The sequence below is a fragment of the Molothrus aeneus genome, chromosome 18 (assembly GCF_037042795.1).
Source record: "Molothrus aeneus isolate 106 chromosome 18, BPBGC_Maene_1.0, whole genome shotgun sequence".
Classification (NCBI taxonomy): domain Eukaryota; kingdom Metazoa; phylum Chordata; class Aves; order Passeriformes; family Icteridae; genus Molothrus; species Molothrus aeneus.
The window spans coordinates 11,974,671-12,002,252 of NC_089663.1; the positions used below are offsets into that span (position 1 = coordinate 11,974,671).

The 27,582-nt window shown below is 39.0% G+C and overlaps 1 protein-coding gene across 1 annotated transcript in view; it reads left to right on the forward strand.

Annotated features, from left to right (window-relative positions):
* Positions 1-1,537: 1,537 nt before the first annotated feature.
* Positions 1,538-27,582, forward strand: part of DNAH10 (dynein axonemal heavy chain 10) — a 48,162-nt gene continuing 22,117 nt past the window's right edge. Inside the window, 43 exon segments of the mRNA XM_066562167.1 lie at positions 1,538-1,637; positions 1,946-2,103; positions 2,790-3,020; positions 3,662-3,852; positions 4,306-4,504; positions 5,208-5,402; positions 6,402-6,578; positions 6,922-7,047; positions 7,722-7,891; positions 8,580-8,731; positions 9,113-9,277; positions 9,714-9,921; positions 10,788-10,944; positions 12,095-12,571; positions 12,744-12,902; positions 13,236-13,361; positions 13,441-13,543; positions 13,776-13,954; positions 14,537-14,748; positions 15,046-15,202; positions 15,633-15,866; positions 15,968-16,105; positions 16,858-17,091; positions 17,587-17,810; positions 18,284-18,553; positions 18,640-18,823; positions 19,094-19,228; positions 19,592-19,744; positions 20,301-20,489; positions 20,592-20,738; positions 21,308-21,499; positions 21,665-21,783; positions 21,943-22,101; positions 22,386-22,521; positions 22,616-22,738; positions 22,910-23,044; positions 23,345-23,558; positions 23,812-23,931; positions 24,852-24,997; positions 25,408-25,560; positions 25,836-26,096; positions 26,742-26,914; positions 27,254-27,347. Of these exon segments, the coding sequence (XP_066418264.1) occupies positions 1,607-1,637; positions 1,946-2,103; positions 2,790-3,020; positions 3,662-3,852; positions 4,306-4,504; positions 5,208-5,402; positions 6,402-6,578; positions 6,922-7,047; positions 7,722-7,891; positions 8,580-8,731; positions 9,113-9,277; positions 9,714-9,921; positions 10,788-10,944; positions 12,095-12,571; positions 12,744-12,902; positions 13,236-13,361; positions 13,441-13,543; positions 13,776-13,954; positions 14,537-14,748; positions 15,046-15,202; positions 15,633-15,866; positions 15,968-16,105; positions 16,858-17,091; positions 17,587-17,810; positions 18,284-18,553; positions 18,640-18,823; positions 19,094-19,228; positions 19,592-19,744; positions 20,301-20,489; positions 20,592-20,738; positions 21,308-21,499; positions 21,665-21,783; positions 21,943-22,101; positions 22,386-22,521; positions 22,616-22,738; positions 22,910-23,044; positions 23,345-23,558; positions 23,812-23,931; positions 24,852-24,997; positions 25,408-25,560; positions 25,836-26,096; positions 26,742-26,914; positions 27,254-27,347 (7,506 nt within the window). The 5' untranslated portion in view covers positions 1,538-1,606.

A 27,582-nucleotide genomic window follows, 5' to 3' on the forward strand; every position in this document is an offset into this window, starting at 1 on the left:
CACGGCGCTGCTGCTGCTGCGGGCCGAGCGGCCCGGCCCGGCCGGTGAGGAGGGGTTGGGAGAGGGAGAGGGTCCCCCTGCCCCGGCCCGCTGAGCTCTCCCTGGGCACTGCCTGGCCCCAGCTCCTTCTTTCCCCCTCCCTCAAACCCCTCTTTGTCCCATCTGCTGAGTCCTGACCCTTACTTTTACCCCTTTTCCTGCCTTTCCATCCCTTGGGCTGTGTTCTCCTGAATCCCTTCTATAGCACCCGTTTCTAGAATGTTGTCCCCTCTATTTGTGGGATTTGCATCATCCCTCTGCAGTGTTTTATCATGCTTTCCTCCCATTTTGCATTTGTGCACTTGCAGGTGGCACGAGTGAGCGTTTCTATGTGGCTTTTAATGAAATTCCCAAAGAATTTGTGTCAAATTCTACTGTGTATTTTCTGAGAGACACCAAAGGTATGTGCCCTGAAGAACTGCAGCCTCAGCGTTTTCAGTTTTGCATTAAACAGCACTTACTTTCCATTGTGAAGATGTGATAGAGACGGGGACTCAGGATAGTGCACATCCAACTTATTTAACTGGGTAGGAAAACGCTCAGAGCCAGGGCTGGGGGTCCTTTGTCATTTAACAGCATTTCTGTGCAAGATTTTCCTCCTCTGTCTGTAGAGTAAGGGTTCAAATCAAGCTGTTGTTCTTTTGAACAGAAAACTATATTCTAACTATTAGGCTGACTTGTAAAGACTTAGAACCAGGTGATGATGCTGAAGTATTTTTCTGCCCTTTCTGAAAATGCATTTGCACTATTAAAACCAGCATTAGTTTTGAAGATGACTTGCACCAAACCTAGTAGTGTTTTATTGGAGTTTTAACTTATTATGAAAACGACTTTATAATTTCTGTATCAATTAATTAGATTTATACTAATTTTTTGTATATGTTTAGAAACAGTTCCTGTACCTAAAGACCTGACTGAAGCTAATGAGATTCTTCCTGGAGTGATAAAGTCTGGGATGCTGACTGATGACACTCTCTTGATGCTAAAGAATGCCATCTCACAGGTGAATGAGTGACAGCTTTTATATATGGAATCTTGAGTGTTTCTAGGAGTGATTTGCCTATTTAGTATTATATGGACTATGCATAATAAATATTAATATTGAATAATTGACCTTCATATGGCAAAATGAAATATTTGTGAATGCTTATTTGATATTTTGTTTCCCCATTTTTCCCCCTATTTGAGAATCGTTTAAGAGTGTGACACCAGACCACCTCTATTTCTGTGCTCACAGACTTTCATAAAGGCATGCTGGAGCTATTCCCCTGCAGAATCTGAGGCAGAGAGAATCATGCTAAGGATGTGAAATGGAAGGAGACACACATAAATTAAATTTAAGAACAATATCTAATGTTAAGTGAATTGCTTATAAGCTTTTTTTTTTTAATATGAACCATCTAATCTGTGGCACCTGTTTCAATCCTAGCAGTCTTCAGCTCACTCCCATGGTCAGCAGCAGACTGAGAAAACTTCTTTTGATTCAGACAGTGAAAACACAGATTCTGAAGAAATTAAATTATCTGAGACTGAGCCTAGAAAGTCAGTGGAGTCAGTGGAAAGTCTAATGGGGAGTGAAACTCAGCTGATCATACCAGGTGAGGTGAATGCTTTGCCTCTGCCAGCACTGCGGTGATTGGAGCACATGGCAGTAGAACGAGGCTCACCTGAGAGCGGCTTTATGTAGAATAACAGATTTGGTTAAAGCTGCTCTTTGCTGATACCACCTGTGCCTTTCCTGCCCTGAAGCATAGCAGGCAGCGTGGAGAAACGGATGAAATCAGTGATGAGTCTTTGAAAGAGTTTGGAGTAAGAGTAGGAGAGGGGGTACACGTATCCAGTGGTGCCATGTTGCCAATGCTGCCAGAACAAGCCGGTTCATTCTGTGTGTGCTTTCTTCCAATAGAACATCTGAAGCTGGAGATGCCCACTGTAAATCTAGAGAGAGAAGTGGCTGTTCTTGCCACAGTTCCAGGAGTGGTTCAGTCTCTGAAACGTTGTGCAGTGACCTGGCAGAAATTAATATCTGGAGTTCTGAAGGAACAACTGAAAAAGGTTCCAGAGGTAACGTTGCCTGTAGCACCAAGATGCTTTTGTTCCTGGAGACTTTGCTCCATTTCCCCACAAGAACTGTGTTAGTTTTTAATTCCTCTTCGCGTTTGATCGTTGGATGACCATTTACTAATTCTTGAAAAGGAGAACAAAAGTAGTGAGGAACTGTGTGGCTCTGGGAAGTAGAATATAAATAAAATATGAAGTAATTCACTGCAGATCCTACCCACACAGGACAGCTGTGGAAAAGTAAGAGACTTTTGTTATCTGCTCTCTTCTAAAGAGCAAAGAAACACTAAAAGCTGCACTGAGTAATTTTTTTTTAATAGACAGCTATATTTTTTCTTTTTTTGCAAAAAAGTGATCTCAAACAAAAGCAAAAATTCTTATTTTCAGGTTTTCTGTTTGCAAATGTGTGTTTAACTAATACCACTAAACATGCCGAGGGATTTTATAAAGTTACCTGTGCAAAAGCCATAACCTCAGGGATATACTCCCCATCAGCAGTTCCCTTCAGTGTGTAAAACTTTATTTCAGGATCTTCTTGTCTCTGGCTTTTTGCCTGGTTGAATCATATCAAGTTTATCTCAGCAAAAAGTTTATTGAAAAGAAGGGAACAAATATAATCCTGATTATAAATATTCACTCTTGCATAATGGTAATTCATCTTTTTGTAATTGATTCCACATTACTTGTAGGGTAATGGTCCACTTGCAGAGATTAACCTCTGGCGTGAAAATAATGCTGCTCTAAGGGCTCTTACTGAACAGATGAAGCTTCCAGAGGTGCAAAAAGTCTTGGAAATACTGCAGGAAGCTGAACCTGAGTTTACTGGAGATTTACAGATAGTCTTAAGTGACCTCAAAAAGCATCACATGGAAGCTCAAGATAATGCTAAGTTTCTGTCAACTCTTGAACGCCATTTGAAGGTACCTGCCCTTGAGAAAGCTTGGTCAAGTTTAAATTATTTACCTGAGTTTGGTTTCTCTGTTGATCTAATCACCTCTTGTTTATTTTTTCACTCTTTAGCAGCAATAAAAATATACTCTAGATTAACAAATTATATTTAATTTTAAAAAAGGGGTGCTTATTTTGTATGAGTTTCAGTGGTTCTAGTGTCTGAAAGCTCAAAGCCGTGAGCACTTGATTTGTAGTCCAGTCTTGGGAGCTTGTAGTCCAATCTTGGGAGTTTGTGGTCCAACCTTGGGAGTTTTGATGGCATAGCTGAACTGGGGAAAACAAAGATTTCTCTACTTCATTTTATAGGTAGTTTCTACCACAAATTACAGCTGATGTTTCAAAGTTTAAATTGTATTGAAGATCATCCAAACAAAGAGTTGAACCAAAATTTAAAAATCAGAACCTAAAATCATTTGGAGCAAAAGGTGCAGATTTGCACATCTTTAACCATGTGTATTATTTAGGCACCAGGATGTCTCCTTGTCCAGGTTATTTATTTAATAATCTTCCAGACTTTCATAACCTGAGGCACCTACAGAACAAACATTAGTTTACTAAAAATGAATTTATATATTTTCATGACATCTTACCCACAATATGCATTCCACAGAATTTATCAGCTGGCAGGGGGGTGGATGTTATCTCCAGCGTGATCCCCTCCCTGCTGAACGCCCTGAGGCTGGTGTGGATCATGTCACGGCACTACAACAAGGACGTGCGCATGGTGCCCTTCTTGGAGCGAATTTCCTGGGAGATTTCCGAAAGAGTGCGCAGAGTTGTGGATCTGCAAACGCTCTTCAAGTAAGTGCTGGCTTCCTCTTTAATTGGGCTGTAATTATTAAAATATTTTTTATTATATTTGCTTGCTTCCACCCAAGAGGTGTCTGGGTGTCTGTGTGTCTGTATTTTTCAACCATCTGAAGTTGTATTAGAAGTCAATTTATTTTGTAATTTTCATAAATTACTAAATCAGCTTTGAAGATACAGGTTCTTGTCCTCTTTTGGATTGAAAGAACATGAACCAATAAAATAAATAGAAAGATAGAGGTAAAAAAGTGGCATAAATGTAACCAAAATCACTCCTCAAATAATATCGCCTTTCAAAATCACATTGAAAATAAGTTGTAAGTTTTGCCTAGATCTTGTGTAGTTAGAAGCTGCTAAACCAGGGGATATTATTCCAGTGGAGATATGATTTTTTAATCTATAGTATTTCTATCTATAATATCTTAACTGTGTTGATTTGATTAATAGACAAGACACAGCTACTGCAAAAAAGAAAATAACAGAAGCAAAAAACACTCTTGAACAATGGAAAAAATGTTATTTTACTACTTGTATCCAAGTTGAAGAGTCAGGAAGTAAGCGATACTGGAAATTTGACGTGAAAAGTTTATTTGAAAAAACGGATTATATGGTTTCAATCTGTCAAGATCTGTATGATATTTTTCAGGTAGGAATATAGACAACAAATAAAGAGATCGTGTAATCACTGTCTTCTACTGTAGAGGAGATTCTTTTGTGTTGTAGGCGTAGAATTGTTAACAAATTTTAGTTTTGTGTTTGAGACCTGAGTGATGCCTTTGATTCCAACCAAACTGCACTTAATGCTGGAGGTGCAAATGCTGGAGGTGGAATAACTTTTCTCCAGGTACTGGTTGGGCAAAGGTGCCCCTTGTACATGGTCTGAGCATAGGGGACTTGCAGCAACTGTTTCACACATTTATGATTTTCATGGGTTGCCTTAATGAGATGGATAAAATACCATTTAGGCGTACTATAATATAAAATTTGGCCATCTGTCAATCTGTGTATTAATTTCAGAATAACATATGAATGGAGAGATGCTGTGTTTAGGCTAATTTAAGTCAGGGTAATTAGCAGTATGGACAATCAATAAACTGCATGTAAAGTGGAGTGAAAGGACTAATAACTGAGCATTATCTGTTATAGCAACTGAAGTGCTGGGCTTGTGGATTGTTGCTGTGGTTTTTTCAGTGTCTCATATTGAAATATTTGAAGTTTAAATCATAACACAGACAGGTCATTCTCTGAGTGGCTGATATTTTTTAAAGGAAAAATTTAACAATAATGTGTTCAGTGGCAGAAAAAATATTAGAAAGAAAGCTTTATGGTATGTTCTTGTGAATGAATAGGTCGCTGAAGAACTTCAGAATATATTTATTCCTGAACTGATAACTGTGACAGAAAATCCAAAGGCTGTTGATGAACTGCAGAGAGAAGTAAATATAGTAATTAGTCCTATGGAAGACCTGAGCTTTGACCCTTTTAGGGTGGAAAATGCACGTGACTGGGCATTCGTTGTGGAAGAATTTAGAGAAGATGTTGTGGTAGGTACCATATACAGTGACTGCCAAAAAATAGTAAAAATAAGCTTGACTGCTCTTATTAAAAAGTATTTTCATTTTGCCACCCTTTCTTGGTTTTGCAGGATGAATTTCTAAGTGACAGGGTTTCTTTGCTTTCTTCCTTTGTTTAGGATATTGAAGAAAAGATGATGAGATTTATTGATGAATCTTTTACAACTCTTCGATCAGCAGAAACTGCTTTTGGCCTGCTGTCAAAGTACAAACACCTCCAGATTCCTGAAAATATTAATAAGCAGTTCATGAAAAAGCTCAGTGTGGTATTGGAGCAATATTGTAAAGAGGTATTCAATTTAGGGATTTCTTATCCAGTACATGAAGTTCTTTACCTAATGAAAATCATAAATCTGTTTATGTCTAAATACCTGTGTGGTGTCATTTACTATGTAAGAGACACAGTAAATGACACCACACTAAAAAAAAAACCAACTTTCATAAATAAATAAATGACACGACACATTAAAAAAACCTTTTATAAATAAACATGATAATTGCTCTCTTTTTTTGGGACCAAGTTGGAGAAATAGTCTGGTTAATTTGCTGCAATGTTGTGCACATCTGTACATGTGAGACACTGTGTGGGAGCAGGAAGGTGCTCTGAATGCAACAAGGCTTGTGCCTATTCCTGCACCTTGTAAACAGCAGCTCAACCTTCCTGGGGAAATGGATTTTTTATACCCTACAGCTTTCTTGTCACACCCAAGTTCATGATATGATCAGAAGATGTCATAGATCAACTTTGGGAGGCTAGAATGTATGTTGGGAAGCTTTTTGTATCAGCTGGTTTTTTGATGTTTCAAAGAACATTAAACTTGAAACAATCTCACAGAACATGCTGCCATAGTGGCAGTTCCACAAGATAGAGAAATAAAGACAAAACAATTATTTTGTGCTGTGTATCAGACAGTGATCATGGACAAGCAGTGGGTAAATGATTCCTTGCAGTATTTTATTCTCTTCTAGGTTGAAATTGTTGAGCAAATCTTTGTTCAGAACCTCAAGGATCCACCTCTGTACAAGAACCATCCTCCAGTGGCTGGAGCGATCTCCTGGTCCCGATCCCTTTCCCAGCGGATCAGACACACCATTACTCTGTTCCAGGAAGAAGAGGAGTTGCTTTCCTCTGGACGTGGACAGAAAGTATGTTGGGTCTTTTGGTACTTGATGAAGGAAGAAACACTTTTGTTATACACTTGTGAAGATGTGAGAGTGCTCTAAAGTGAGGGGAAGTCCCAAGTCTTTGCACACAGCCATGTTAGATGTGAAAACTGGGTTGAAACCTTCCCAGTGTTTCCCAGGAAGACAGTGATGGAATCAATTATGTAATTCAAGAGCCCAAATTCTCCAGTGTCTGCATTAATTACAGGCTGATACTTGTTCTCTTATCTAATAAAAACCAGCAACCATATTGAGAGACCATATTAGGTTAGTTAAACATTTCTCATGATCTTTAAAATGAGTTCTACAGAGTTGTCCTTTCTAGGTGCAACAAATATATCTCCAAGTGACCAAGAAAATGGAGGAATATGAAGCTCAAAAATACCGTCAGTGGAGAGAGAGAGCAGAACATGTGATTCCACTGTTACTGAAAGATACTCTACTGACTCTTGTCACTGATGAGGCTGCAACAAATGTTAATCCAGAGACTTCTGAGCAGGTGAAATGTAGGAAGATTGTGTACCAGGCTTCTCTGAGGGGAAACTGAAACTTACCTGATGGTCAGCGAGAATTTTCTGAGAGTAAAGTTTTAAACACAGATTTAGAAAAAGTTCTGAGCTGAGAATTGTTTGTGGCCCTTTATAAGATGTAGTTTCTGAATCACCTGGCAAATGATTGAATGTTGTTTCTCTGTGTGTTCTTCTGTGCTGTAGTCTCTGTTAATTTTTTAGGTTTTGGTACAACATTTTTGGGACATTGCCACGGTACTTGGGACTGAAGTTAGGTAAAGGCAGGTTTCCAGCAGAGATCTTGCAGAATCCTGTTCCTACTAAACTTTTGTCTGACTGAATTTCCACTGTGATTTCTGTTGTAACTGGTTGCAGCAGTGTGTACACAGAGGTGCTTTGGTTTGTTTCTTGTAAGTGACAACTGAAAAGGTAGTTCTGTATAATTCCTGAACCAAGAATGCTGAAGCTACTAGCGAATTTTAAAGGCATTTCCACAAGCTCTGAATGTCAGTCATTCTGACTTTTACCTTCTGCCTTATCAAATGTCTCCAAAATCTCACCTTTGCCATGTAATGTTTGTTGCTCCTCTCTTTTCTGCTGCTTTCTTGTGTTGCAGAGCTCTGCAACAGACGAGCCCGTGAGCGTCAGGAAAAGTGTCGGCTTCGCTCTGAATTTTTCTCCTGAAATCCAAGAGATTATCACTGAGGCAAAGTACATGGAACAGCTTGGGCTTCCAGTCCCAGAAATGGCAAGATATGTGGCATTACAGGAAGACAAATACCTCAGGTAAGGCTGTCACAGAATATCTCACATACAGGCTTATGGCTGCATTTCAAGTGATTTCACTCCAGGAACAGGCCCTGAGTCATCACATTTTGGAAACATGAGACCCCATTGTGATTCTTTTTTTAAGGGCACAATTTCTAATGGCAATGTTGCACTGATAAGCTTTTCTCTGGCACTCTTTGTATCCTTTATGCTATAGGACTGTTATACAAATTAACAACTTGTCCAAACCTGAGAGGAAAATAATTTGCAATGAATTGTTTCTGACATTTAGATTTCAGCTCATTTAAACACACTATTGCATTCTTCCTGTACAGCCTTGGGTAAGTCAGTTGTGTCTAAATTATCACAGACATTTAGCACACAGATGTGCCAATAAATTCCTAAATGGATTTTAAAGTTCACCAATGTGCTGCAAACTGGGGCTGTCTCCATAACTTTTGAGATGGGGCAGGAGAGGTTTGTCCAGCTACTATTGGAACCATATGAATCTTTTCTTTGTTTTCAGTGGGAAATAAATTACTTTTATAATCGATATGTATTCACTGGTTAGTTCTGCAAATTTTGCTTTACATGAAAGTCTGAATGGAATGATGGAAGTTCTGTGCTCTTTAGTGGAGTTTGTGGCCGTTTTTCAAGAAAATCATCATTTTGTGTTTTATTTTTCTGTGTTTCTTACATTCCTTAGGTACACAAATAAATTGAAAGTCATGCTGAGTCGCTATCACAAATTAATGGAGATGATGAATGAAGCAGAAATCAAACTTCTTGATCACCATGTCAAAGAACTCTGGAGAATATTGAAAGCAGGACACAAAAGACTCACGTGGAAGTCTGTAGGTAATGGAGATATTACTTTGAAATGGCCTTAGATGTTTATTTTTAGTTTAAAACATCTCCTCAGTTCTACTTTTTATGATGGCAGAACATATGATCCATCCCCTTGCCACAGGGGCAGAATAGCAGGTTAGACAAACTCTGATCCAGGAGGTATTTTTTGTGTTTTTATTATATTTAAAACACCGGAGGTGGTTAGAAACCCTTAGCTAAAAGCTGTAAGGGAGCAAGATGAAGGATTAGCTGAGAAAACATCAAATCTATGATTTTGCAGAACCTTGGGTCATTCTTAGAGTGAAAACCTGTCTGGTTGTGGCAATTTTGATGCATTGATAAAATACTTGTTAAAAGAGAAAAAACCAAATGGTTTTGATTTATTTCAAGGTATTGGTGAATTTATTGTCCAATGTACACAAACCATTGGGAGATTAGAGTTACTTGTCCATCAGATTCATCAAATTTCTGAAGACATAAGCAGCAAACTTCGGTCCATAGAGTCAACAAATCTCTTTAAGTTTCCACATTCAAAAAATGGTGACAAATATCCTGGTAAGTCTTTATTGTTTCATTTCCAAGCTCTGTGGTGTTTTATTTTTCTCTATCTGCTACTTTGTGGTTTTAGTTGCTAAGATCAACCCTTTTAATTGTTATCAAAACTGATTCCTAGGGGTGTAACAGAGGATGGAACATTTCCTCAGATGGAAATGGCAGCGAGCTGGTTGTCTGCCAGATCTCTCTGTCACTTGAGTGGATGATGGATCAAATTTCTTTCAACACTTCATAGCTGTAAAAAGGTTGCTCTTAAATAATTGAATCAGATTAAAATCCATATTTCAGAGGTCTGAAATATTAATAAATTAAGATATTTTTATCATTATATAAGATCAATTTCATGTTCACAAATAAAACTCAGGTATACACTTCCAGTGTATAAAACTCTTAGGTCTTTTGCAGTTAATAATGCTAGTTTTTGTATCTGTTTCAGGAGCAAAAGAGTTTTTTGACTATGTTAAGTGTGAGCAAGCAAAAGATGTGGAACAACTGGTTAGAAAGTATTCTACAATTCCACAATTGCTAATAGAAGTGGAAAGACGAGTTGCCTATACAAACAGTGGCAAATCTCCAAAATTGGCTTCCTATTATGCATATTGGGAAAATAGGATTTATCAGGTGTTGATACAGTTGATTGTGAAGTAAGTGAATTGTTTGCTTTAATGAGTTTCCAGTCATCTTTAGGTTCTCCTGGATCTGTTGGTGAGTGTGTGTACTGACATTCTGTTTAAACCCATAAGGGACTTACAGTTTGTGTAAGATTTGTATTTCTACTGATTTTTTTCCTGTGAAGAATGGAGAACTGATAACAAGGTAGAGAGGAAACCCAGATTCTGAAAAAACGAATACTGGCATGTTGTTGGCAGAAGAGAGAAATATGACACATTTGCTGCAATGTCTGTAGTTGCACTTCCCTGGTTTCTCTCTAAAATCCAGGATTTATTCTCCTAAAGAACATGATTTTGAGAACTTGGTGTCTGGGTGCCAGGTGCCTCCCTGTACTGCATGGGACACGAGTCCAAGAAAAATTAGGGTTAGGGTTAGGTTTTACTTGTTCTGCCGTGGCTGAGGCCAGTGCTGGAACAAGGTATTATAAAGGCTTCCCTTATACAGCATTGCAGCTCTATTGTAAAATCTATCTAAGCTTTCCACCTCTTCTTTCCCATCATCCATGTTCTGGAAGCTGATCCATGCTCAGAGGAATTTGCCATGATTGCTTGTCTGGGCTCTTGCAGTGAAGTTGACAACAGTCTCAGGATCCTTTTGCACCAAAGTATCTCCATTCATTCCTTCCAGCAGCTTCTTTTAGCAAGTCAAGCTTTTGCATTACATCATTTTAGTGGGACAGTTTTCCTCCCAGACACATCAGTGTTTCCAGCTGGGATCAGTGATAACTCAGTTTACAGATCTAAGCATACACTTGAAAATTGCAGCCTTTCTAGGGGCATTTTCCTGGGGGTGGCACCTGATTATTTCTATCTTTGATGCTATTTTTTTTCTTTCTCAGGAATTTACAGGCTTTTAATGCAACTATTCTTGCAAATGTGCCACTGTTACAAATAGAAGCTGTTTTATCTGCTCCTGAGATAACCCTGCAGCCTAATGACAGTGAGATTGAAAAAATGACCATGCAATCTATCCAAGACTGTGTTGAGGTCACCAAGGTGATTTTTGATAAAGATTTCTTTTTTTTTTCCAGAGTTTGCTTGTGATTATAATGAACTAATCTTATTTTATGCTTGGGTAAGCATAAATGCCAAAGGGGAGGTTCATATTGCTTTACCTTGAAATCAAAATACCCAGTACATTGTTCCAATTTTATAGGCTGTCCTAATTTTACAAACTGATGATCAAGGGAAAAAAAATCCATACGATTTTTACTCAGGTACAATTGTTGATGACTTTTTAGCAGTTTTGGCAGTGTAAGGACATGATTTGGTTCTATAAATCAGCAAACATCAGAAGGAAGTACTTCTCAGATTGCACTGCAGATGTTGCTTTCTGATGTATGAATAAGCTGGTGGAATAAGGAACATGAGTGGCTTCCTCTACATTACATTACATTTAGAAGCAGCAGAAAAAACAGTTCAGAAAATGTTGGAGAAAGGCATCTAGGACAGCAAATACCTAGATTAGGTATCTAACTTAACTGGCAATGATGTGGCAGTATTTTTCTCCATAAATAGTTTCACACTGAACTGCTTTCCTGAAAAGAAGCCAAATAATTTGACAATGTTCCTTTCCTCTGCTGATGGACAAATGGTTCCAGATGTCACCTTAAATGAATAAATTTAGTTTAAGTGTGCTTTTTGTTCTCAGATTTGCTGTTATTCTCTACTGCTGCATTCAGACTGTCTGAACCAATACCTTTTCCTCTCTGTCATGCTATATTCAGAAGAGATTTTAGAAGCAGATTGAGTAATGCATGGAAAAGTTTTGTTAGGATGAAATGAGCTCTTCTCAAGTTGATGGGAAAGTGTGATCTCTTTTTTTGCTGTCAGAAAAACAATTGATTTGAGAAATCATTGATACCACTTCCTACATTGTGTACTAAACAATGGTGAACTCCTTCACTGCAAGAGGAGGAAGCATTGGACCAGGCTGCCCAGGGAAGTGGAGGAGTCACCATTCCTGGAGGATGTGTGGATGTGGCATAGGGGGGCATGTATGATTTAATGGGTGACTTGACAGTCTTGGACTGCTTGGACTCAGTGATCTTAGAGGGCTTCCCAACCCAGCTGATTCTATCAATGATTTAACTAAAATGACTCCACAAGGGAACTGTTTTCTGACCCTGTCTTTAAAACTCTCCAGCACTTCACACGATGGATGCACGGGACGTGTATTGAATGCCCTCCTCAGCACGTCAGGGCTGATGAAGTTGTCACTTTCAGCTTTTACAGTGATGTCTCCCAGAGCCCTCTGGTAATTGAACAGGCTGTTCTCATCACTCAGAATATCCAAAAACTCCTGGAATCTCTCAGGAAGTGTTTGAACCAATGGAATAAGTATGACCAGCTGTGGAAATCAGACAAAGACGCAGTCCTGGACCGTTTAGCTGCAGAAAAGCCTCCCTGTGTTGTCTTTGATGAGCACTTGCAGTTCTATCTGACAGTAACTCAGGAAGTAACTCAATGGCCCTTGGTTAAAGATGAGCAATTTATCAGGCTTCAGCTGGTTCCTTTAGCCTCTGCTGTGCAGGAGAATGCTAAAAGCTGGATGATGTCACTTGGGAAGTTGCTTAATGAGTTAGCAAAAGAGGAGCTCCTCAGCCTTCAAGATGAGATTCAGGTAGGTGTTTTCAGCTTGGTGTTTTTTTTTTTTTTTTTTTTTATCTTTATCACATAGACTAAGAAAAGAATCTGGCATATTATTTGTTTGTGTTTTGTGTTTGACTCATTATTGTAATTCTGACAATTGCTTTGTCAGTGTTGATTCTGGAAAGGATCTTTACTTTTTACAGAAATTATCAGAGAATCTGAATAAACCCCCTGAAACCCTGGATGATCTCAGAGTTGTCCTGGGTGCATTTGCAGTGGTCAGAGACATTGCTGTTGAGGTGGAACTGAGCTACTTGGACATTGGAGAGAGATACAGAACTCTTGAATTGTACAATATTCCAGTAAGTGCATGTCTCATCAAACCTTTCAGATCTGAGATAAGGGCACAGATGCCTCACATGTGAATGAAGAAATATTTTCCTTTTAAGACGTGTTACAGAATTACGGTTATTGAGGTTTGAAGGGATGTCTTGAGACTGTAGTCCAGACTTCCTTCTCAAATCACCCTGCCCACTTTAAAATGCACATATGGCATCTGTTTAAATCTGACTAAGGTCACTTCAGTATTGGTTTTGTGTTTTGCAAATTTGTAATGTGAACATATATTCCTCACTTTCTTGTGAAGGTGTGTGTCTATTTAGGCCTTGTGAGAGGTGCTACTTGTTTTGTTTTAGGTACCTGAAGAAGAGCTAGAGCAGTCTGACAGTGTTAGGGAAGCGTGGGAGACTCTCCTTATGGAGGCAGCAGAAATCACTCGCAACCTAGATTGTAAAGGAGGTGTAAAAGAAGCATTCACAAAGGTAATACTTGTAATTAGTATAGAAAACAATTAGAAATGGGAACTGTTTAATAGAACTGTTTACATTATATTCTTTTTAGGCGACAGAGCAACAAATTGCAAACTACAGCAAAGAGACAGAAGATTTTCTCCAGAAACTCTTGACTGAGGGGCCTGGTGTTGTTGGAGATGATCTTGATAAAGGTAGGTGGACTAATGTGTGTGAAGTGATGTTTTGAAAATATTAGTCTTTGGACAATTCAGTTTTTATGCAAAACAAGAAAATTATGTTTTCCTTACTAATATACAAACTCATCAGCTGGGAATGTGAACATTTTTAGTACTGGAACATTCAGAGACTATATGCAAATTCTGTCTTATTTCCCATGACAATCCCTGTGATGATTTATCTGTAAAAATCCCTCTCCTTTTCCAGGACTAGAACTCATGGCTCTGTTTGAAAAAGAATTAGTGAGATTGGAAGAAAGGCAGCGGGAACTGGGCAGTGCTGAGAAACTTCTGGGCATGCCAGGAACAGTGTACCCAAATTTAATAAAAGCACAGCAAGATGCAAAAGCTATGAAGCAGGTCTATGACATTTATGCAGAACAAAAAGTGAGTGTCACACTGGGTCTGCAGGGACACACATGCGTTCATGCACAGACACACAGCAAAGATGGGGACAAAAGAAGAGGCTGCATTGCCCCTGGTTACTGTCAACTCTGAACCCTTTGCATGGAATAATCTATGCCCTGTGAAATGATTTCAATATCATTGGTGCAGCACTAGCAGTGTCTCCATGGTGGACCAAACACATCCTCTCATCAGATGGGAACAGACTTCTCCCAGCCTCTTATAATTGTTGGATGGCATTTTAGTGCACATGGTTGCTGACCAGTTCAGTGAAACTGTTTTTGGATATAGGATGTGTACAGGTGACAGTGGGTATTTCAGGCTTTAACTATTTTTTAAGAAGTTTTATTTTGCCAAAATTTAAATGCCCTGTAAAGTATGGTCCTGTTCTCCATCTTCCCTTTTTACTATTTTTTATGCAAGTGATTGTTTTTGGCTGTGAATCTGTCCTGGACATGAACTCGTCTCTCCCTATGTTTGTAAAATGTTCATACAATTACGTTTTGGGGGTCAAAACTAAAAGGAATATGAATTTTTTTCCCTTCTTAATGTCCTTGTTTGCAGGCAGCTAAAGAGAAATGGTCTAAGACACTCTGGATAAACCTCAATGTCAAGGTTCTTCAGGATGGAACTGAAGGATTTCTGAAAGCTGTTCGGAAGCTGCCCAGACAAGTGCGTGGTATGGCAATCTGTAAGCAACTGGATAAAAAGCTGAAGGCTTTTCTAAACTCCATTCCTTTGTTGCTTGATTTGAAAAATGAAGCTTTAAGAGAAAGGTTTGTTTTGATTTATTTACATCACTATATATAGAAGTATTTGATGTGTTTTGTTAGAACTTTAATTTTCCATTACTGGGGTCATGCCGTGTCCTGGAGCTTTGGAAATTTATTTCTGCCTAGTGAACTTGTTAATAACCTGAAAGGTGCTGCAAAGACTGGGATAATTTATTTATTCAGACTAGTAGTTCTTATTTAAACAGCAGAATGCTAAACATAAGTTCATTATTATATGTTACAGTTGTTTTTGTTTTTTACTGTGTTATGGTGTTAAACTGATGTCTCAATTCAAAACAGGCATTGGGAAGACCTTATGGAGAAAACAGGAACAAGATTTGAAATGAAAACAGAAACATTCACTTTGGAAAATATGTTTGCCATGGAACTTCACAAATACACTGTGGTTATCAGTGATATAGTTGGAACTGCTATTAAAGAGCTTAGCATTGAGAAGGTAATGTACTGAATTATAGAATCATTGTAAAACTAAAAAGACAAGGATGACAACAATCAGTTTTATTTAAGATTTTTAAATTGGCATAACCACAAGTTTGGCCATCTTCAGGGAGCTGCCATGAGCTACGTGAGCTGGGATTTACAGCTCTGTTAACGAGCTCCTACTGGCACAGGATCCTTGCAGAATTGGGTTTGGCAGAAGCATATTGGATTTCTATGATTCCAGTAAGAAAGTTTGTCCTATGAAAATGGATCTGAAGAAGGATCAACTCTCTTGCTATCATTCTTTGAAATAAATTGCTTCTTTATAAACCAGAGTTAGAAAAGATGTAAAAATTTAGCTGAATTATCTGTTTCATTTTTTTGCTAAGATTATAGACGTCCAGTTTTGAAGACTGAAATATGCATTTTTTTATGTTCACATGCAGGGACTGAAGGAAATAATAGAAACGTGGGAAAATATGAAATTCCCTGTAGAAGTGTACACCAAAGGCACAGAGACACGAGGCTTTATTCTGGGATCTGTAGAGGAAATTTTAGAGACTCTTGATGACAACAATGTCAATCTTCAGAGTGTTTTGGGCAGTCGCTTTGTGGGTCCTTTTCTTTCAACCGCTCAAAAATGGGAAAAAACTCTGTCATTGATTAGTGAAGTAAGCGAGGTAGGAGGAAAGTGCTGGACTAAATAATTCATGTTTATTATTTATAATCCAAATTTTCCATTGTATTTCTGTTTCCTCTGATGGTAACGTTTGATTCGTAGATCTGGATATCAGTTCAGAGAAAATGGATGTACCTGGAGAGCATTTTTGTTGCTGGAGATATCAGAGCACAGCTTCCGGAGGAAGTCAAAATCTTTGACCGTGTAGACCAAATGTTTAAACAGGGAAGTAACTGACTTGTGATCAGCGTATTTAGTGCATTTTGCTTCCAGTTCCATGGTTACCTATAGTCTTTTGTGACATGTGTAATACTGAGAATGATGTGCTATAGTTAATTGAATATGACATTAGGGAACCCAGGAATTTTCTGGTTTACTTCACATCTGTCAAAACCAGAAGACTTCTCCTGATTTAGCTAAGATGGGCAGATGGGAGATCCTTGGCTGGCAGCATGGAGTAGGCAGAATCTCCTTTTCCGTTCATTGTTTACAACTTTTTACTTTTACCTTGGTAAGAAGAAGCTTATATGTGTTCCTATTGCTTGAGGACCTATGTACATGCTAAAAAGGCTTTCCTGCTTCATGCCACTGCTCCCATACTGAACACACATTCCTGGTATGAATATGGCTTCCTTACCTTCCTATGTGCAAAATTGAGAGAGTACTGTGATTTTGAAATATGATGTCTGATCACTCCTTGAAGTACCATTGGTACAGGAGCAGAGTCAGGTATGTGCTTAAGCTGGCCTGATTGGGGGGGATACAGGCTTGTTGGGCTTACACTTGTTTTTATAGTTCTATCTCCATAAACACACTACCTTCATGTTTTCATACAGCACTGCAGCACCACAAAACCATTTCAAAACCTTTGATTCACTTCTATAAGGACCTGTACTGCTTGTGCTGTTTGCATGCTTTGCCATTAATAAAATATAATTTATATAACCTATTGCTGTTCAACATTTTCTAAACTTCCCTTTCTCCCTGTATAGATAATGGAAGAAACTGAAAAAGACCCCATAATAAAAAATTGCTGTGAAGTCCCAAATCGTCTGTCAGACCTCCACCATATAAACGATGTGCTGGAGAAATGCCAGAAAAGCTTGAATGATTATTTGGATTCCAAGAGAAATGCTTTCCCCAGATTTTTCTTTATATCTGATGACGAGTTGCTCAGTATCCTTGGCAGCAGCAGTGCACTCTGTGTCCAGGAACACATGATAAAGGTACAATGTCTGGCTTTCCACAGTATCTTGTGCTTTCAAGTGCTTAAAAGGTTTAACAGACTTTACTGTACATACTCATAAGGATGCATGAATATTTTTTGTATACAAAGAGAATCCTGGCAACATCTTGAAGAAGCTTCTGAATAACCAGGTCAGATCTGATGCAGTCTCTGCTGCATTTCACACTGTTTGGTAGCAATTATGGTAGAAGAACATTCAAGGTACACCAGAATGATCTATCATTAAAGAACTTTCCTCACAGATTGTAGCTCCTCCTAACTCTTATTTTCTAGGGGAAAAAAAAAAAAATCAGTGTCATTCTGCCCTGATTATTTGCTTGATATTCTGCAGTTCTGCTGCTGGACTATACATCAGCATTTATGTTTGATTACTTAGGAGTCAGATCCATTTCTCTGGAGGAGAGCTGGGGTTGCATACACTTACATTTGGAGGCTTTGTTTCTAAAATGTGAATTTCTTTGTTGGTGCATTTCAGATGTTTGATAATGTAGCCGCGCTGAGGTTCAAGGACGGTGACAATGATGAGAAGATTGCCACCGCCATGATCTCAGCAGAGGGGGAGGTGATGGAGTTCAGGCAGGATGTCCATGCTGTGGGCAGAGTGGAGAATTGGATGACAGTAGTGCTGGAGGAAATGAGACGGAGCAACCGCCGCCTCACCAAGGAAGCCATTTTTCGATATTGTGAAGACAGAAGCAGGTGAAACAATCAGTGTCAAGGGTAACAGAAATAACCTGATGTGTTAATGATATAGAAAAGTTCAGGCATAATTTTACAATTCCTGCACAATTTAGTCTGTATTTCTCTATGTGGAGGGATAGAATACATTCACATGCACTATTTTAACCAACCCTGAAGTATGCATAATCTCTCATATCTATTTTCTTTAATCTTGAGTTATATTTTTGGTGTTCAGTAGGTTTTTCTCACAATGAATACCACTTGGAAATTTTATACCTGGAACAAACAGCTTTTCTATCAGAATATTTCCTAGGCTTTTGAAATCCCCCAGCATACTTTGTTAGAATTCTGTGTATCTCTGAAAAGTTTGGCTTGTGTTGTAGCTGTTGCAGGTGGAACTTCTTTTTTGTTGTAGTGGTTTTTTTTTTTTCTTTTTCTTTCCTGATCAGTTACTTAAAATAAACAGTAATTCATGTATGTGTTTTCCATAGAGTTGATTGGATGTTGCTCTTCCAAGGCATGATGGTGCTTGCTGCTAATCAAGTGTGGTGGACTTGGGAGGTAGAGGATGTCTTTCGGAAAGTGAAAATGGGAGAAAAGCAGGCAATGAAATTTTATGCTAAAAAAATGCACAAGCAAATCGATGACCTGGTGACCCGCATTATGACGCCCTTGAGCAAAAACGACAGGAAAAAATACAACACTGTTCTCATCATCGACGTGCACGCCAGAGACATCATCGATATATTCGTCAGAGACAGGTAAGCGCCACCTGCAGCTCCTGAGCCAACACCAAATCTTGGAGCTGTGCTGCCATCCTCTTGGCTGACGTGAGCTCTGTGTGCAGCATTCTGCAGGCTCAGGAGTTCGAGTGGGAGAGCCAGCTGCGCTTTTACTGGGAGCGCGAGCCGGACGAGCTGATGGTGCGGCAGTGCACCGGCGCCTTCTCCTACGGCTACGAGTACATGGGGCTCAACGGGCGCCTCGTCATCACCCCGCTCACCGACCGCATCTACCTCACCCTCACGCAGGTGCGCCCTCAGGGACACTGTGCTAACAAGCCCCTGTTACACTTAGGCACATCCTGCTTTTATTGCCTCTTCCTGCTGTCTCCCAGCGTGAATGCCAAGATGTTTGAAATCAGTTGTGATATCCTTCTCACCTCATTGCTGTTAAGACAATGTAGAAGGCGTTCACAAAGTTTAAAGTTTTTTGTACCCAAGGATTCATTTGTGGTTTTGTTACCAATCTAGCATAAATCTAATTCAAGCTGTGCTTTGCTTTTTGGTTTGTCTTCAAAGGCTCTATCAATGTTTTTGGGAGGAGCACCAGCAGGGCCAGCAGGTACAGGGAAGACAGAAACAACCAAGGATCTGGCCAAAGCACTGGGCTTGCTGTGTGTAGTGACAAACTGTGGAGAAGGCATGGACTTCAAAGTAAGAGTTAAAGATCTGTGTTCTCTGATAAAATGCCAATTTCTGCTCTTTATCAGTGCCCAGGATCATACTCTGAACTGCTACATAAGTATCTCCCTTAGAGATGCTCTGCTGTTGATAATTAAATTTAGTAAATCAAAAGTGTCGATTTTGAATAAATTCCTGAAGGAATTTCAGGCCCTTTCAAGCAGGGGAGCAATGACTGTATGGTATGTGTTTAAGTTTATGATAGGCAATCTGCACTTGGCAAGTAATTATTAGAGGTTTATCCACCATTAAGTATTTTAGCGTGTTCCAAAGTTTTTTGATGCTGAATGTTTTATGTAGTCAGTGTTGAGAAGTTTTTCTTGTTGCTCCTTTTAGGCAATGGGTAAAATTTTCTCAGGCCTCGCCCAGTGTGGTGCATGGGGATGCTTTGATGAATTCAATCGCATCGATGCTTCTGTGCTCTCAGTCATCTCTTCCCAGATTCAGACAATCCGAAATGCTTTAATGAATGGGTGGAAAAGATTTCAGGTAAACATTAAAAAAGAGAAGTAATTGTGAAGGCTAATCTTGGTGTTCAGGGCAAGATACAGGGTTAGACCCCATCATTAGATCAAAGGGCTGCTGCTTCTGTATTTTGTTTGTGCTGAACATTTCAAACTCCAGAGTATGTACTTTCAGTTTGAAAGATGTTAAATCCTTGCTGATTGCCTAATCCTTTGCTAGGTTGTTCCTTTGTGAAATGAGATAAAAGTGATCTTAATGGGATAATAATAAGTAAATGGGGTGATAGTCTAGTAGTAATGAGGAACAGCAGTAATTTAACTTGATGTGGATTGTGAGGCTTTATTTACTGATGCTTATTGGAATTAAAAAACCTCAGACTGAAAATTTGAGGCTTGTGAAATATCTTAAAGAAGGTGCGTTCATCCCATTGTTTGTATCACGATGACTTTCTAAAGCTAAATATTTTAGCACCTTGTCCTAAGTGGGTGCCCCAGTATTATTAGTTTTCTCTTTGAGCAAATAGTATTATTTTTTTTTAGTTCCTAATTCACATTGTTCTAATGTTTTCTTATGCCTTTAGTTTGAAGGACAGGAGATTTCCCTTGATAGCCGTATTGGCATTTTCATTACAATGAATCCTGGTTATGCTGGCCGGACTGAGCTCCCTGAGTCTGTGAAAGCTCTGTTCAGGCCTGTGGTTGTTATTGTACCAGATCTTCAGCAGATCTGTGAAATAATGCTGTTTTCTGAAGGGTTCCTTACAGCAAAGGTAAGAAGATTCTATTGTTACCCATACCCATGTACCTACCCATGTTTGCATGGCCAGTAGCAATGTCCACATTTGTGATCATTTAATTTAAATCTCAAACAGGTCCTTGCCAAAAAAATGACAGTGCTGTACAAGTTGGCAAGGGAACAGCTTTCTAAACAACATCACTATGATTTTGGACTGCGGGCCCTTAAGTCAGTGTTGGTAATGGCTGGAGAATTGAAAAGAGGATCAGCAGACCTGGATGAGGTAGATTTGCTGCTTAGTTACCCTGGGCATATAGTCTTTTTTTCATTAGAAAGGTAATGTGTTTTCCCATCTGATGTAGTTTGTCTGGTTTGGAAATAGGAACATTGGTGTTATTTGTCTTATTATTTGCCTTTGTTCTTATTGAGTTTCTTTGGGCTTTCTGCCATTGGAACTCCAGTCAAAGTAGGGAAATGTATGGAAAATGAGATATTTTCCTGCTTATTAAGTCCAGGATGCAAATAGCGAGATGAATATCTCTGGATGACTAGCAAAAACTGGTTTTTGAACAGTGAGTACTCCACTGTTGGGGAAGCTGTGGTGTGGGCCACTGCAGCCATTTGGCATTTGATTAACATGGTAGGAAAAGGCAGTGTATTATTCTTAGTTATTGATATGCTTAATCCACACAAAATAACCTCTGTTGTTTCCACTAGGAACTGATGACAAAAAAATTCTAAAAGCTGCACTGAAATAATTGAGCAATAGCTTTTAAAGATTTAAAGTTTGGAAGTACCTCGTTTTAGCTAATAAATATTTGATAAAGATTGATTTTGCTGTGTTTTGTCTAGGATGTGGTACTAATGAGAGCTCTGCGAGACATGAATCTTCCTAAATTTGTGTTTGAAGATGTACCTCTCTTCCTTGGCCTAATCTCTGACCTCTTTCCTGGCCTGGATTGCCCTCGAGTCCGCTACCCTGACCTTAATGATGCTGTAGAACAAGTGCTGGAAGAACGGGGTTATATTGTTCTACCAGTCCAGGTATAAAACATGTTAATTGCTTGAGGTTTTGTAGTAAATGTGAGGCTACAGGTGCATTGTTGCACCCTGGAGTGGCTCCAGGAAAATTTATCTGATATGGACCCACTGCTAACCTTGTCCAGAGAGGTATGACAGCAATCTACTGAATCCATGTTTATTTTTCAGGTGGATAAAGTAATTCAGATGTACGAGACAATGTTAACTCGTCACACTACAATGGTGGTTGGACCTACTGGAGGTGGCAAGACAGTTGTTATTAAAACCTTGTGCCAGGCCCAAAACAAGTGAGTGTAGAATGTAAACCAGGCTGTAAAATGGCCCAGTCTGTACTACTCAGCCCTGTCCAGACATGACAGGGTCAACAGCTGCCCAGGGTATTTGCTTGGGTTAGCATGAGATGATAGTGTGACATTGTACTGTTGCTTTTCTTGCTGTATCTTTAGGCTGGGATTACTGACAAAGCTTTACACACTGAACCCTAAAGCTATGAGTGTGATTGAGCTGTATGGGATCCTTGACCCTGTCTCACGAGACTGGACAGATGGAGTCCTGTCAAACATTTTTCGGGACATCAACAGACCCACTGACAAGAAAGAGCGAAGGTAGGCAGCTAGAAATCATTGTGGTGGTTTTGAGATCCTGGGGTTTACATAAATTTTAAAAAAAATCGATATGGCACTATTTAAAAAAACAAATGCTAAATAAATAGAAAGTGTGGGGGGCTCTTTCTGTCGCCTGTGAGTTCCTAGTCTCAGTGAAATTATAAAAATGAATTCAGAGACTTCAAAAACCTGACTGACAAAGGCACCATTGTTGACACTTCCGAATTCAGAAATATGTTAGGAAAATCAGGGATCAGTCAGTGCCCCATGGCTCTTGTACACAGGTACATTCTCTTTGATGGAGATGTGGATGCTCTCTGGGTTGAAAACATGAATTCTGTCATGGATGACAACAAGTTACTGACCCTGGCCAACGGGGAGCGGATTAGGCTTCAGGCACACTGTGCTTTGTTGTTTGAGGTAAGAAATGACTGTGCCATTTAATACACAGATGGGGCTTCAAGGCCTGAAAAGCAGTTACAGTTTACCATTATCTTGTGTGATTCTTTTATAGGTTGGGGACTTACAGTATGCATCTCCTGCCACAGTATCCCGCTGCGGAATGGTCTTTGTAGATCCTAAAAATCTGAGATATGAGCCCTACTGGCAGAAGTGGGTCAAAAAAAGAGAAAATGAGGTGGGAATTTCTGCACTTATTCAGAGTATTTGTATTGAAGTGTGTAGACAGTCTTTGGTAGAATTGATTCCTTCAAGAACAATCATATCTGGTCAGCCAGGTATTGATGGGAAGCTCTGCTGTCAATATTTTTCTTTCCAGCTGAATTATTGTCTTTTTTGTGTTCCTTAGGAAGAGAAAGTGGAATTGGATCGTCTCTTTCAGAAGTACGTGCCTTACCTTATTGATATGATCATAGAGGGAATTGTGGATGGCAAACAGGAACGAAAGCTGAAGACCATTATTCCTCAAACAGATTTAAATATGGTAAGAAACAGAGAATAAAGATTGAACACATTTAACTAAAAAGAAAACGGAATGATGGAGAAAGTAAAACCTTCCCAAAGAAAGAACAGGAGGAGAGTCTGTGCTGAAATGCCAGTTTCCTGCTGATGGGCACACAGAGACACCAAACCAATCAGCACCTAACAATGCTCTTCTACTCAATACATACAGCAGTAGATCCATTTGTAAGAACAAAAGACCAGCAATCAGCTGAAAAGATATTAAGAGTTTTCATGCATCTAAAGGGCAATTTTCTTTACAGCTTTGTCCTTTTTCCAACAGATCGTGCAGTTGACTGTGATGCTGGATGTCCTACTTGTGCAGCCTGCAAATCCTAATGTTCTGGAGTGTTTTTTCTTGGAAGCTTTGTATTGCTCCTTAGGTGCTTCTCTTCTTGATTCTGGGAGAATTAAATTTGATGAAAACGTTAAACGTATTTCCTGCATGACTGTTGTTCACAGTGAGGGTGTCCTGGCTAAGCCAGGGGAGCTGCCAGGTAGGATCTTGTCAAATTTAATGACAAAATTTTAATCTGAATGCCATTCATTGTAATAGAAAAGTGATAGTTTTCATGAAGGAGCTAGAGTAGAGGAATTTTGGCTGATGACTTAGTGAGTTAAATGACTTGTAAATAGAACAAAGTGTTGCCCAACTTGGTCTATAATCTTACCCTTCATTTTCATCTCAATCAGAATGCCAGGAAATATTTCAGTGTCCTGAAAAACTTGCAGTTGCTTAATGCTTTGCAGGTCAGCTGCCAACTTTGTATGACTTCCATTTTGATGAATCTCAAAAAATGTGGGTACCTTGGATGCAACTTGTTCCTGAATATATTCATAATCCTGAAGTGAAATTTCTTGACATTCTAGGTGAGTATAAGATAAAATACAGCCATGATGTGCTTTTAATTCGTAATGTGCCACCACTGAGTGCATGGCAACTTAGCATGAGACATCCTTTTTCTGTACTAAAGGTCATCTACTCAGCTTCAGTTTTTGTGATGGCACAAATCAGTTTCTTTAAAGTTCTTTTCAAAGTCATTTAGCAGTCATAAAGTTGATGTTTACAGCATTGTGTAATAAAAAAATGAGGAAAGGATGAAGGCACGTTTCAGTCAATGAAGGTTCTTTAGGAGCTAATAATGCCTTTTAAAAGCTGGAATAGCAGAAAATTCACAGTTTGCTCTACCAGAAATTCTAGGAAAACATCAGCTTGTGTTTCAGGTATTCAGTAGATAAAAATTGCATTCTTAGGGCTGCTATTGGTTGTTACTTGAAGCATTGCCTAATGGTGCTTTTCATAGTTGAGACAAATTTGGGCACATTAATGTACAGTGATACTCCAGCAAGCACAGGTTAACTTCACTGACACAAGAGATAAATTTATAATCTCTGAAGTTGCTCCAAATGCAGTCAATTCACATAGAAAAAAATTCATCTCTGTAGAGTTCTGGGAAAATGCTTATGATCCAAATAAATCCTGATTATATCCTTGAAATAGGGATTAAATGGAGCTTAACCAAACCATGGCCCTCCTATATGAAAGAAAACTTCTTTTTTAGTCTATATATATGGAAGAAAACATCCCAATGACAAAGACTGAAAAGAGATGGTTAAGCAATTAAAATTTTCCTTCAGCATTGTTAGTGAATTGATAATTCATCTTATGTCTTTGTGCAACTACATGTTAATACCTTGAGGGTGTGTTCCAGCACTATTCTATAAATCTAAATCCCCCAGCTGTAGTGCATTTTCATTTAGCCAGGGATTGTGTTGCTGCTCTTTTTCAGTGCCCACAGTGGATACCACACGCACTGCGTGGTTACTGGGACAGATGGTCAAAGTGAAACGCCCCGTTGTTCTTGTAGGTGAATCGGGCACATCTAAGACAGCCACTACACAGAACTTCCTAAGCAATCTGGACAAAGACCTTAATGTATGTGTGAGGCATTTTGCCCTGTTTGTAAAGCTGCATTTTCATCTTTGCCCTTGTGTAAAATTTGCATTGTGAAGCCTGAGTCTGTGGGTTGCAGTATTGACTTGGGTAATGTGACTGCACGCTCCAGACCCAAAGTGTGTGACTGATTTGAAAATCCTTCAAGATCAAAGATGTTTTGTCCTCTTTTACTTTGTACAGACTTAATTATATAAAGTAAAAATATATTGTCAAAGTGCTGAGGGTGGGCTTACTTTTCTTTGTCACGTGTAATTCAAGTGAGTAGTGGACCTGAGCAGCCTTTCCTCTATGTCTGACAGCTAATATAAAAAATATTTTTGAATGCTCCAGTAAAAAATAAAAACCAACAAAACAGGTTAGAGTCCATTCTTATGATCTCCTGTTTGCAGCTGGTGCTGGTAATTAACTTCTCTTCTCGTACAACATCCCTGGACATTCAGAGAAACCTGGAGACAAATGTAGAAAAACGAACTAAAGACACTTTTGGCCCTCCCATGGGAAAACGTCTCCTTGTGTTCATGGATGATATGAATATGCCAAAGGTAAGATGTCAATATCTTTTCCAGGTAGTATAGAAACATTTGGGCTGGTACTGACATGGTCCCTGCAATCACAAATCCAGTGTGCATTTAGTTTATCTCAGAGAAGAGGAGACATTAGTATGAGTGTTCACAATCGGTGCCAGAGCTTTACAAAGTGTCCCTTGGTCCCTGTAATGTTCTCCTGAGTATGGAACCCAATTTTCCCACAATAAAGCAGTAACTGGTGAGCTATTGGACTGTGCTTTGATGTATCCTGACTCCTGTGTATCCTGCAGGTTGATGAGTATGGCACACAACAGCCCATTGCCCTGCTGAAGCTGCTGCTGGAGAAAGGTTTCATGTACGATCGTGGTAAAGAGATGAACATTAAATTTCTTCGAGACCTGGGTTTTGTTGCTGCCATGGGCAAAGCTGGAGGAGGTCGGAATGAAGTTGACCCTCGATTCACCTCACTCTTCAGTGTTTTTAACATCCCTTTTCCTTCTGAGCAATCACTGAATTTGATCTACTTCTCCATCCTAAAAGGCCACACTGCGGTAATTACACTGTTTTTAAAGGATTGCTCAACAGGTGTATTATTTTTAAATAGACATTTATTTCTATGTTGTTGCAAGATCTGAAATCTTTGTTACCTTTTTTTTTTTTTTTTGTACCTAGAACCTCACATAAACCTTTCTTTTCCTCTTCTCTTTCTCAATGGGTTTTACATTGCTTGGATAAGTTCTTGTGTGATATGTAAACAGTCAAGCCAGCATATAATTTATAAACCTGGGGCTTTTCATTTGTTGAAATGTGTGAATGACTTGGTTACAGTTCCTTTAAGCAAATACACAAAGATCTGAAAATTCTTTCCTGAATGAGTGTGAAAAATGTAATATAATGGAACAGACTGCATTACTGGCAAGGTACTTGCAACATTAGATAAGAAAAAAGCAGTTTAATTATTTTGCTATAGAAATCTTGGAGGAATTCCAGTCAGTGAGTTTGATGTTATCATGAGCACTCAGAAGGTTCCAGAGTGAAGATGGAGCCTGCCCTAAACATTTAATTGCAGAATATTCATACTACAGAGAATTTTTGAACCAAACAGGTTTAAAAGCTGGAAAGCAGATTATGTTTAATAGCATTGAATTCTGTCTGGGCAGTCTCATGAAAACACCTCTTCTTTCTCATGTTTGCAGAACTTTAATGAGTCCATATCAGCCATTTCTGACAAGATTACTCAGTGTACTTTGGAACTTTATAAAATGATCGTTACTGAGCTGCCGCCTACTCCTTCCAAATTCCACTACATTTTTAACCTGCGGGATCTTTCCAGGGTCTATAATGGACTTGTTCTTACAGATGCAGAAAGGTAAGAATAGAAAAATTGTAATTAGTGGTCCCACACCTATTTTTTTTTGGGAATCTGAATGAAGTTGAGGTAATTTGGTACAGGAAATCAGTCACATTTGGTCACTTTTCATTAAACCACAATGAGAAATAGAACATCCTAAATTGTGACCTTACTCTCTATGCCAAACACTGATGCATGAGTCTCTCTTAAATAAGATACCAGAGGTAAAAATGCAAAAGAACCAAATTATAAAGAGTAAAAGGGTCAATCCAGAATTTGGTCCTTGTTATTAACCATATGGCCTTAGGAATCACGTCAGCTCATTTGGTGCAGTCTGATACTGTGGTGTTATTTCAGGTTTCACACAGTGACCCAGATGGTGAGAGTTTGGAGAAATGAGTGCCTGAGGGTTTTCCATGACAGGTTGATAAATGAAGCAGACAAAGAATTGGTGAGTAATTTCTTTCAGTTTTTTAGTAGTCACTGACTATTATTATGGCAATTAATTTGCAACAGCAACACTACCAAGTGTTGGGCTTGGATCTTGCTGTCCGACTGCAGATTTGTGTAAGCAATATGTTGCTCATTAATTTAAAAGGAAGATTTTTTCCTAAAACAATATGGGCAGACTAAGAAAGCAGATCTACTGAAGGAATGGAAAATATCACTCGGTTTGCCTGTCCAGG